This window comes from Herpailurus yagouaroundi, unplaced genomic scaffold (genome assembly GCF_014898765.1).
Source record: "Herpailurus yagouaroundi ecotype Mexico unplaced genomic scaffold, PumYag 295, whole genome shotgun sequence".
NCBI classification, from domain to species: Eukaryota; Metazoa; Chordata; class Mammalia; order Carnivora; family Felidae; genus Herpailurus; species Herpailurus yagouaroundi.
In genome coordinates this window covers 992,161-1,003,564 of record NW_024412512.1, presented here as the reverse complement: position 1 = coordinate 1,003,564, position 11,404 = coordinate 992,161, and the positions used below count along the sequence as shown (strand labels likewise).

At 62.2% G+C, this 11,404-nt stretch overlaps 1 protein-coding gene across 1 annotated transcript in view; it reads left to right on the top strand.

The window, feature by feature from the left end:
* Nucleotides 1–8,955: 8,955 nt before the first annotated feature.
* BTBD2 (BTB domain containing 2) overlaps nucleotides 8,956–11,404 on the top strand; it is a 3,715-nt gene continuing 1,266 nt past the window's right edge. The window contains exon 1 of the mRNA XM_040461579.1: nucleotides 8,956–9,107. Coding sequence (XP_040317513.1) covers nucleotides 9,025–9,107 — 83 coding nt within the window. The 5' untranslated portion in view covers nucleotides 8,956–9,024. The remainder of the gene's footprint in view (nucleotides 9,108–11,404) is intronic.

The following is an 11,404-nucleotide window of genomic DNA, read 5'->3' as shown; positions in this document are numbered from 1 at the left end:
CCCAGCCACCCCCACCAGCGCCTGCCACCTCTAGGCCCCTCCGTCCTGCCCCAGTGACCTCCTGCACCTAATGTCCCGTGCTTCCCCTGTGGTGACCCCCCAGGCCCCCTCCAGACTCCTGCCTCCTGAACCCACATAAGCCCCTCAGTGACACCCCAGTCCCCCGGCCTCTCTGAAAAAGGGGACATTGTTGACCTGTGCTTCTAGCCAGTCTCCAGGACCCAGCCCCCAGACCCCCGGGCAGGGCGGGGCTGACGTCAGACTCCCAGTCCACCGCCGGTGTTCCTGACTCTGCTCCCTGACTCTGCTCCCCAGGGACGGGGGCTCGCTGATGGGGGAGGGGGTGTGTGTGACATCAGAGGAGGGGGGCCGGGGGCGTTTCTTGTACTCGCCTGGAGTGTTCCCCAGCCTGCTGCGAGGGGTTCTCCCTGTGTTTCTGGCCTGTGGCCTTTATTTAACCTGTGCCTTCGAGATTTTTCTTTCCGGCTTTTTCCTGGTTATTTATGTACCACTGGATCTAGATTCCTGTCTGCAGAACGTTCCAGGCCTGTGGTTGGGTCCCCAGGACCTCCTGTGGCTCCTCCCTCCCCTGTGTGCGAGCAGCTCTCTCCAGAGTCGCCGACATGGGCCTCACCCCCACCCAAGCTGCAGTAGGGGCCTGGTCTGTGTGCTGCCCATGAGCCCCCACCCCCTCCCCCCGCCCCCAGGCGTCCCTGAGGCCCGTCATGCTCCTACATAACTGGTCAGCCAGGCCTGGTCTCCTTCACCACCTTCGGGGAGCAGAATAAGTAAGGCGAGTCTGCACGAGCTCCCACCTGCCTGACCCAAGCCCTTTGGGGACTAGGTCAGGTGGATGTGGCTGGAAACCCCACAGGCAGGCGGGGGGCAACCTCGGGGGAGCCAGGGGCCCCCAGGCACCAGTGACCTTAGCGCCTGTCCTCGGCCTGTCCTCCTGTCCTCGATTGAGCTGAGGCAGTGGGCGTGGGGCCCCCAGAGGCGTGAAGGGTGTGGCCCCGCAGGGGCTCTGGAGAACTGGGAGGGCAGCCAGTGGCCCAGGCCTGGAGCGAGGGGTGCGGTAGGAAACGGCCGGAGAGTCAGGTCAGCTGGGCGTGGTCTCTAGTGAGACGTAATGAGAACCCGAGACCCGGGGTCTGGGGGGTGGTGACAGGAATTGTACCTGAGCCGCTGTGCTGAGCAGGGCGAGGGGAGGGGCCGTCTGGAGTCCAGGTGGGCACTCGGGAGCCACAGCAGGGGCAGGGGCACCGTGGGCCTGAGTGACCGCATCTGCTTGGAAGGGAGGACCCGCTGGGGGTGGAGGCCGCAGGCGCTTGGTGGGAGGGTAGAAATGGGAGGCAGAGGGTTCGGCTTCCCTTGGGAGGAGGTGCCTCTCCCTGGTGCGGTGGGGGCCCGCGGCTGTGGCCCCCCCAGACCCTGGCTCCAGCATCCTAGAGAAGGGCAGGTGTGGCAGGGATGCACGTGGAGGGCTGATGCACTTGGCAGAGAGCCGGCCAGAGGCCACATGTGGGTCTGGGGTCTGTGGCTCGCAGGGGTTGAGTGATGCGGGGGGGGGGGGGGGGGGCGAGGGGGCCCCGGGGGCCGCGGGGGGTGGGGGGGGAGGGGTGGGGCTGAGAAAGGGCTGCAGGGAGCCACCCTGAAAGCGGGGTCTGGGCACGGAGGGTACGTGCCTATGTGCTGACCTTTGCCCCCACGCCCGCCTGCCCACTGGGCCTGTGGCTTCTCCCGCCAGCGGCCTGGCTCCCTGGCTCACCTTGCTGGTCCCTGCAGGTGTCAGTCGTCGCCTGGGCCCTGCAGACTCCCTGGCCGTGTGTTTGACGTCCAGAGGGGGTCTGGGTCAGGCCGATGGCATTTGTCCCCACTGTCCTGGCAGTAATGCCCTGCGGTTTGGTCTTCACCGTAGAAGGTTCTGCCTTTGGGTTGTTATTTCCTACACGTTGGCGACCTGCAGCGACCAGGTGGGTGCTGCCCACGGGTGACCCTGGGCTTCCTGTGCCTCAGTTTCCCCACCGGTGAACTGGGATTGACCGCTCAGATGCCTCCATCCCAGGACCTCTGGGAGGATCGACTCAGTGACCCAAGCAAGTGCTTATGACGGTGCTCCAGGGCGAGCTTCAGTAGAGGCGGGGACGTAATCCGCAGCTTGAAAAGACGCGGGGGGGCCGCTTGCCACGCCGCTCCTGGGGGCTGCACTCGGGACTTGCTTGTAAAGAAGTGAGTGGAAAGCGGACGAGGGTAACCTGACCGTGGAGAAACCCGGCAGACCCTCACCTTAGCCAGGGGTCAAGGTCACCTTCTGAGAGATGCTGAGTGGCTGCGGGGACCCCTGATAGGATGGGACCAGAAGGGCCCCCCACCTCCAGATGTAGGTGTGTCCCCGTCCTAGCCTGTGATACCTATGAGCGTGACCTTACGTGGAAAAAGTCTTTGTAGGTATGATCAAGTTAAGGGTCTGGGGATGAGCTCATCCTGGATTCTCGGCGGGGGGGGGGGGCTCTGAACCCAATGACAAGGGTCTTCCATAAGAGACCCAGAGGAGAAGCCACGTGATGACCACGGGGGGCAAGCACTGGAGGGACGAGGCCAAGGAATGCCTGGAGCCCCCCAGAGCTGGGAGAGGAAGGAAGGACCCTTCCCTGGAGCCCCCCAGAGGAGGAGGTCACACCTTGACCTGGAGGGCTCTGAGCCTCCGGGCCTGGGAAAGAATGAAATCTTGTTTAGATTTGCCCAGCCCTGGGAAACCAGACTGACTGCAGGAAGACATCCCACAAACCCACATCGGGGACATACCGCGGGCCAGCTGGTGGCTCATCCTGGAGGCTCTCAAGGTCGTGAAAGCTGTCACAGCCTAGCAGAGCCCAAGGGGGTGACCAAATGCCACCTGGGGCCCTGGGTGGCGTGCTGGGGCAGGGAGAGGATGTGGTGGCAGGGGAGCCACGTCTGGGGTTCAGGCCACAAAGCGGCGTGGGGGAGGGGCTCTCACGGACTTCGAGAAAGGCGCCTCGGTGTGGCCCCGCCGGGGCCCGGGTTCGGGGAGCGGCACGGGCCAGGGCTCAGAGTGGCCATGGGCTCTGGGCGCAGGCAGACCCGGGGCGGGGGACACGAGTGCTGACCGGCCCTGGCCCCTCGTCCCGTCCCAAGGCTCCTGCACTGCTTTTTCCGTCACTTTTTCCTTCTAATCTGATGCCCGGTGCCTCCATCGCGGCTGTTGGTGGCTTGTGTGAGCAGGCGTTAGCTTCTCTCCTTCCCTGCTGCACCCCAAGCCCCGGGAGCAGGCCGGGCACACGGGTGCTCGGTGACTGTGGCACCCCGGCCGGCCTGAATCAAATGTCTGCGTTCTCTTGCTGGGCTGGCTCCGAGGAAACACTGAGTCTCTTCGGGGTGGGGAAGCTCCTGTGGGAGTTGGGTAGACCCACAAAACCAGCACCTGAGAGGTTGTTTGTGTTCTCTCTCTTAACATTTATTTTTGAGAAAGAGAGAGAGAGACACACACAGAATCCGAAGCAGGTTCCAGGCTCCGAGCCGTCAGCGCAGAGCCCGACGCGGGGCTCGACCCCGCGAACCGTGAGATGGTGACCTGAGCCCAAGTCAGAGGCTCAAGCGACTGAGCCCCCCAGCGCCCCTCAGATGTCTTTATTCCTTCAGCCTGGAAAGTGCAGCACCGTGGAGAAGCCTGGCGGGTGGAACAGCCCGTCTGGGGTTTCTCATTTCATTGATCTGTTTGTGTTCTCCGTGTGACAGCACAGCTTCTGGTGACTGTGGCTTTCTGTTCTGAGAACTGCCAGGACCCTTGTTCCCAATTTCCTTCTCCGTCGAGACTTTTTCAGCCGGTCTCACACAGTGACCCCTCCAGTACCCATCACCCTCCCGTCCCGCCCTCCCCCTTCCCTCAAACTGTCATTGAAACGTGGTGCTGGCAGAGGACATCCCTTTTCCCGCGGGACGGCCGCTCTAGCACAGCGTCAGCAAGCACAGGTAAATGGCCAGACAGCGGACGATCTCTTCAGGCCGCACAGTCTGTCCCACTTCCTGAATCCTGTCCTAGCAGCACGGAAGTGCTGTAGACAACGCGAGTGAATGATCATGGACGCGTTCCAATAAAACTTTATTTGCAAAAGCACGCGGTTGGCCAGTTTGCCGGCCCCCAGGCATCCCGTGGTCCCTATGACCTTTAGAGTCTGTTTGTCAAGTAAGTGCTCAAGGGATTTATTGGGGGGCGGTGGGGGTTGGTCCCCCACCGATACCTAGGCTGGGGAGAACAGGCAGGTTAGCACACAGAGTATCTGGGGGCACGGTCTTTCTCGATTTGTTTAGGGCGTTTGTGTTCTTAGGATAGCTTTGTAGCTTTCTTCATATAGTTTTCTTGCACATTTATTGCTGATTTTTGCTCCTGTATTTTTTTCCTCTGTTGTGAATAATCTTTAAACAATTTTTTTTAGGTTTGTTTATCTTTGAGAGAGAGAGAGACCTACACAGTGAGCAGCGGAGAGGCCGAGAGAGAGGGAGAAAGAATCCCAGGCAGGCTGTGCAACGTCAGCACGGAGCCCGATGCGGGGCCTGAACTCACAAACCGTGAGATCGTGACCTGAGGCGAAACCGAGAGTTGGGCGCTCAACCCACTGAGCCACCCAGGCGCCCCGAATCTTTAATCTGATTTTAATTTCGATTTAAATAGCCCTGTGTGGGGGCCCCTGGGTGGCTCAATCGGTGAAGCGTCCCACTTTGGCTCGGGTCATGATCTCACGGTTTGTGGGTTCAGGCCCCGCATCGGGCTCTGTGCTGACGGCTCAGAGCCTGGACCCTGCTTCGGATTCTGTGTCTCCCTCTCCCTCTGCCCCTCCCCAACCTGTGCGCGCCCGTGCGTGCTCTCTCTCTCTTTCTCCATCTCTTTCAAAAATAAGTAATATGTAAAAAAGAAAAAAAATTTAAATAGCCCTGCATGGCCAGGAGCAACCACATTGGGCAGTGCAGTCCTAGAATTTTCAAATTCGAAAACCATGTCGTGGGCAGATTATTTCTCTCCGTCCCTCCTGTTTATGCCGCTTAATGCTTTTCTTAGTGCATTTCTGGCCACGGGGCATCGCCCCCCTGACGGGGGTGGAAGCAAGCCACCTTTGCGCTCAGCGGGACAGCTTCGCTGAAGTTCCTCTCTGTTCCCTGCCTGAGAGGTGTCCTGAGGTGTGGGTGCGGGGTGTTACTGGAGTCTGGTCTGTTTGACCCGATGGCTGTCTGTGCAGATGTGCAAGCCTTGTGCCCTGGCGGCCGCCACCCCCGAGGTCCCCCCCGCCCCCACCCGGAACGCCAGGCCTCCCCGTATTTAGCCCGCTGTCTGTATCATCTACGGTATCCTTCGTTAATTGCGTGTGAGCGGCCCCTGCACTCTCGAGCCCGTGTTGTTCAAGGCCAACTACAGCTCTCTTCTTTTTATTGGCAAGTAATTCACGCGATTGCTGAATTCAGTGGTACGAACGGACCTCTGTCTGTCCCTTTGCCAGCCGGTGGGTGTATGGGCTCTGTCTGGTTTTTTCACTGTTACGAATCACGCTGTGTGAACGCTGGTGTGCAAATCTGGTCCCGTGGTCTTGGGTCAGCACCTCGGAGCGGACTGTTGGGATTCTAGGGTAACTCAGGTGACATTTTCAGAAAGTGCCGGACTGTTTTCCGACGCGGCCGCGGCATCTGTGCCCAGCGGTGCTCGGGGGCGTCTCCGTTTTCTCGGAGAGTCTGCCTGCGGTCGCTGTCACTTCCGGCGTGATTGGGAGGGGTCCCCCGTGAAGCCATCTGGGGACAGGCTTTGCCGTGGGGTGAGATCGTGTTCCTTACGTTCCTGAACGATGTTCCCACCCTTGCTCCTGATTTCGGTACCTCGTGGCCCTCCCGTTTCCAGTGGTTTCTCTGCACCCCCTGGCATCCCCATGCCCGATTTCACGAGGTCCTGTTCCCACCTTGGCTGTTCCCTTCTCTCCGTGGGTTTGGTTTACTCTCCATTTTCTGGACTCCTGATGCGGAAGCTCGCCTCGCGGATTCCTGGGCCCTTAATAGATGTGCGACGTGTCCTTCGAGCTGCGACCCTCAGGTCGGCCTGTCGCACTGTGGTCTCCTTTGCAGCCAAGATCTTTCCTCGCTTCCTCGTGTTCCTTCTCGGACCCGTGGCTGCTCCCAAGTGGGTTCATTTGCAAGCATTTGGGGATCTCTCAGACTTCCTCTGGTTGCAGCTTGGTAATCGAACTCGGCTGTGTTTGGAGACCACGCTCTGGCCGACGCCGGCGCTGCCCGGCGCACCTGTTGGCCCCGAAGGACATCCCACGTGTGCAGGCAGGGTCCCTGGAAGGTCGGTTGGTTCCTGCTGGCGGCCGGGGGCGGCCGGGCTCCGGGGCCTGGGCTGTGTGCGGACGTCTGGTCTGCCCGCCACTCTGCCGGCATCCGGAACGTTCCGGAAGCTCCAGCGTGGTTGTCCAGTGGCCTCGTTCTCCCGGTGCCACTCAGCTTCTGCGTCGTGTATTTAGGGACTCTGGTGCCGGGCGTGTGTGTGTGTGTGTGTGTGTGTGTGTGTTTGTAACTGTTACCGATCCCGGGCGTACTGGGCTCCAGACGTCCGCAGGGTGCACCTTCTAGCAACGTTCTAGCCTCCTCGACGGCCGTGGGGTGCGATGTGCACGCGGCTCCGTGTGCGGCCGTGGCCTCCGCTCCGGCTCCCGTCCCTGCCCCTGCCGCGTGTGTGGATATAGAGCAGTGATGTGCGCCCTCCCCGGTGGCCGTGAGCGCTGTCCCCGCGGGACGCTGTGGGGCTGGGCAGACCCCCTGTGTCTCCTCCGCTTTGCCCGCTGGCTGCCGGGCGGAGGGCTGAGGATCCGCCCCGGAAACGGTGGCTACTCCGTGTCCGCCTTGTGGCCGTTTTCTGCGCTTCATTGGCTGGAGTCCTGATGGGGGGGGGGGCTGGCACCCCTTGTCCCTCCCGCGGCCCCTCACCCGCTCACTCGGTTCAGTCCCCACGGACCCCCGGCTGTTGCTCTGTCCCCAGCTCGGCCGCGAGCTCGCCGGGTGGGCGCCGTGTCCGCGTTTCCCTAGCACGTTTGGAGCAGCTCTTTCCTTCTGGCCCCGCGAGATACTCCGAGCCCGTCGGGTCCCCCCCCCCCCCCCCCGCCGCCCCGGAATCCGCTGTTTCTCCAAGGAGCCTGGACCCTCTGTGGGTGTGGGATTTGGACACCAAGCTCCGGGCCCTGGGTGTCCCCTCGCTGCTGGGCCGTCCTCGATCGGAGCCCCGTGTTCATTTCTGTGGCTTGATGCCCACATCCGCATCTCAGACTCCTTGCCCGCTGGCGGGGACGCCCGGGGTGCGTGAGGTCCGTGCCCGTCCACCCCGCGTCAGGTGGCTGGGCCCTGACGCGCCGGGTACAGTCAGCAGCCTCTTCTGTGTTTGGATCCGTTTTCCAGCAGGAGATTGAGGTGCTTCTGGGAAGGCACCTTATCTAGGGACCGTGTGCGGGAGGACAGCGGGGCCTGGGGACCTGCTGCGGTGGCGTGAGAGCCCAGGGCCTCCGAAGACGTGGGTGAGGCTGGCCACGGCAGGGACAGGAGCCGCCCGGTGCGGCCGGAACCTACAGCTCGGGGGGTGCGAGAGCCACACGGGGTCTCCTGCCCCAGCTCCGGGGCTAGGCGTCCGAGGTCACGGTGTCAGCAGGGCTGCGCTCCCTCCGGGGGCCCTGGAGGGCCCCCCCTGCCTCCTCCAGCTCCTGGGGTCCAGGCGTCCCCTCCAGTCTCTGCCTCTGTCCTCACGTGTCCTTTCCCCGTGTCCGTGTCCAAATTCCCCTCTTGCAGAGACACCAGCATGGAATTAGGGCCACCCTCCATGCCCTCGCCCGAACCAGTCACATTCTACAAGGACTGTTCCCAAGTGAGGTCCCGTTCTGCCTTTCCGGGCGGACGGGATTTTTGGGGGGACGCTGTTCGCCCCACTGCACTCGGGTTCCCGTCCGTCTCGGGTCTGGTCCTCGGATGGGATCCAGCCGCCGTGCCGCACTGTGGCCCAAACAAGGGCCAGAGACGCCGAGGGAGGGGGAGGGAGGGGCCGGGGAAGGGGTGCTCTGCCCCTCAAGGGTGGGGGGCTGCTCAGCTTGGGGCAGGCAGAGGCCGGGGAGCAGGACGTGGGGGCTGACTGCGCCCTGCCTGCAGATGCGTGCCGACCCGGAGGGCTCTGAGCCGGGGTGGCCGCTCAGAGCCCTGTGTTTGTCCCCACGTGGACCCGGGAGTGGGTGGGTGTCCCGGGGACGGTGCCTGGGCCACGTGGGGTGGGCCCCGGAGGCTGCGCGTGGACAGCACAAAGCACAGGGCGGGCGGCGCCTCCCTGAGCTCGGCCACCGCAGAGGCCCCCCCACGTCGTGGTCCAGCCGGAGGGGCCCCGGCTGGCTTGGGGGGCCCCGAGTGGCCACACCGCACGCGACAGAGCCTGCAGGCCTCCTCGCGGCCACCGCCTCCCGAGGCTGCCCCGGGGATTCGGCCCCGCTCAGGTGCCCCTGCCAAGCCTTCCCTGACCCTCGCTCCTGTCGCGGCCTTGGGTTCTTCCTGCCCCACAGTCAGGCTGTCCCTGCACTTACTGTGTCTGCCCCACTTGAGGATGGCCGGGACCCTCGTGCCCACGACCTGAGCGCGGGATGTGCGTGCAGAGCGGGGGGGGGGGGTGGACGGACGCACGGACGGGGCTGCGGGGGCATGAGGCCATCCTGCCGTGGGGCCGGTGACCTCACTCGTCCCGCCCAGTGTTACCACTGAACCTCTGAGCAGCCTTGCTCCAGAGTGCGGCCTTCTAGAGCCATCTGCCAGCAGGACCTGCTGGGCCGGGGTCGCTCCCGCAGCATCTCCTAGGGGGACCGCCGCCCCCCCCCCCCCCCCCCCCCGCCGACAGCCCCCGGGGTCAGTGACAGGAGCAGTCAGGGCCACGTGGAGGGTAACCTCGGTCTTCTCTGACACGCCAGGTTCGTGCTGGCCGTGGGCAGTGCTGTCTTCGACGCCATGTTCAACGGGGGGATGGCCACCACGTCCACCGAGATCGAGCTGCCCGACGTGGAGCCCGCCGCCTTCCTGGCCCTGCTCAAGTAAGACTTTCTAGATCTTTCACACTGTGGGGTGGGACGGACCAGCCTGATGTCTTGGAAGTACACAGAGTTCAGGAAGAAGGTATAGAGACCCCCAGGGACAGCACCTCCGGAGCCCCTGATCTCCAGAATTGCCTCTGAAGTGAGGGGTGGGCTCTGGGGACCCCCACCCCATTTTCACTTTCGCAGACTTTTCATTGAGATGTGATTCGCACACCGTACGATTCACCCGTTTACAGTGTGCTGTTGAGCACTTTGCGGGCATTCGCGGGGGGCGTGTGCCCCTCACCACTGCCTCATTCTACCTTCTCATCGCCCCAAAGAGCAGCCCCGTCCCCATCGGCCGTCACCCCCTCCCCCGGCCCCCACGAGCCCCCTTCCCGTCCGCGGATGGGTCCGTTCTGGACGTTTCACCCACGCGGACTCCCACCCCGCGTGGCCTCTCGTGTCGGGTTCCCTCCCTGAGCGTCGCGTGTTGAGGCCCGGCCACGTTGCCGCGCGCGAGTCCCCGTTTTCATCCTTTGGAGTCGACACGAGTTTTGGAGGAAGTAAGACGTTGCAAGAATGGTAACCGCCACCTCTAGCTTTCCCTTTTTTGAGCCTCAGAATTTCTCAAGCACTTTAAATAAACGCGGTGGATGCCCAGGGTGGGGGCCGCAGGCAGCCGGCAGCCAGAGGCCACAGGTGAGGCCTGGCCGCTGGCTCTCCCGAGCTTCCAGACTGTCCTTCTTGCTCAGCCGAGCACAATTCTCTTGCTTCCAGAAGCGCTGGGGGTGAATCACGGTGGGTAACTTTAAAGATTACCCCGAACAGTTAAAACATCTCTGTAAAAGCAGTTTATTTTTTCTCTATTATAATGATAAAGACGGCACAGGTTCACAAGAGAGAGAGGAAGGGAGGGAGGGAAAAGGGACAAAAAGAAGGTTCCAGAAGAGCATAAAGGACAGAACAGACCTGCCTCCCATCTGCCGTGTCCGAGGCCATGTGCTTCCTGGCTGTGCCCCCCAGCTGGTGGCCCTGCACCCCCCTGCCCCCTGGGGAGAATTTTGTTCCGGTTGGTTCCGTCTGTGGATGCCCCTTAGTCCTTGACGCTGACGTGGTCGGTCCTGTGCGCTGCCTCCAGCGTCTTCCTGGTGACAGGGAGCGCTTTTGGGAACAATCTCATGGCTGGGTCTCTATGTAGCTTCTCAGACCGCTAAGGCCAGGGGCGGCCGACTGCCCGTTTGGAGCCAGACGGGCTCCGTCACCACCGCTCACACTGCCGCGGTTCCCGGAAAAGCAGACACGGCCTATTCGTAAGCTATGGGTGGGGCTGTGTGCCGATAAAACTTTATTGACAAAAACAGGTGACAAAACCATAAGCTATCACTTCGTACCCACCAGGGCACCTAGTATTAAAAAAACCAAAACCCAGAAAAACCAAAGGAAAGTAACAATTAGGAAGCGAAGACATCGGGGCCCTCGTGGCCTCCGCGGAAACAGTCTGGAGGCCCCTCAAAAGGCGTAAACCTAGAGTCACCCTGTGACCCGGCTGTTCCACTCCCGGATGTCTGTGCGGGTAACCGGAAACCGGGGCGCAGACGGACGCTTGCCCCCCGGTTTCACAGCGGCAGCGTCCGTGAAAGGTGGACACACTGTCTGCTGGCATGTAACAGACAAACACGGGGTGTCCATTCACCCCCAGAGGATGACCCAACCTCGGGGAGGAAGGACGTCCCGCTGCCTGCCACCGCGTGGACGGGCCCGGAGGTCGCTGTGCGCGGTGACCGGAGCCGGACACAGAAGGACGCGTCCCGCGCGACCCCACTCACAGGGGGTCCCCGGAGGAGTCCCGTCCACAGGGACAGAGAGCGGACGGTGGGAGCCAGGGGTGGGGAGTCCGTGCTTCGTGGGGGCAGGGTCTCAGTCTGGGGAGATGGAAGGTTCTGGAGGCGGATGGAGGGTGGGCGCACGACAGTGTGAGTGCGCCCGATCTGCTGAAGTGTATGCGTAAAAATGCTTATGATGGTTTAAAGTATTTTTTTAAGTTTATTTAATCTCTACACCCCATGTGGGGCTCGAACTCACGACTCAAGGTCAAGATTTGCGTGTTCTTCTGACTGAGCCAGCCAGGCGCCCCTGTGTTGTATTTTATTGTAACAAATAGAAGAAAAGTGATAGCCGTGAGAACGCACGCACGCACGCACGCACACACACACACACCCCCCCCAGCAGGGGACAGGTTTAGATTGAAGTCTGGTGACATGCGGGTTCCGGCTACAATCTCCCTGCTCTGTCTCTCCCGCCGTCATCCCCCC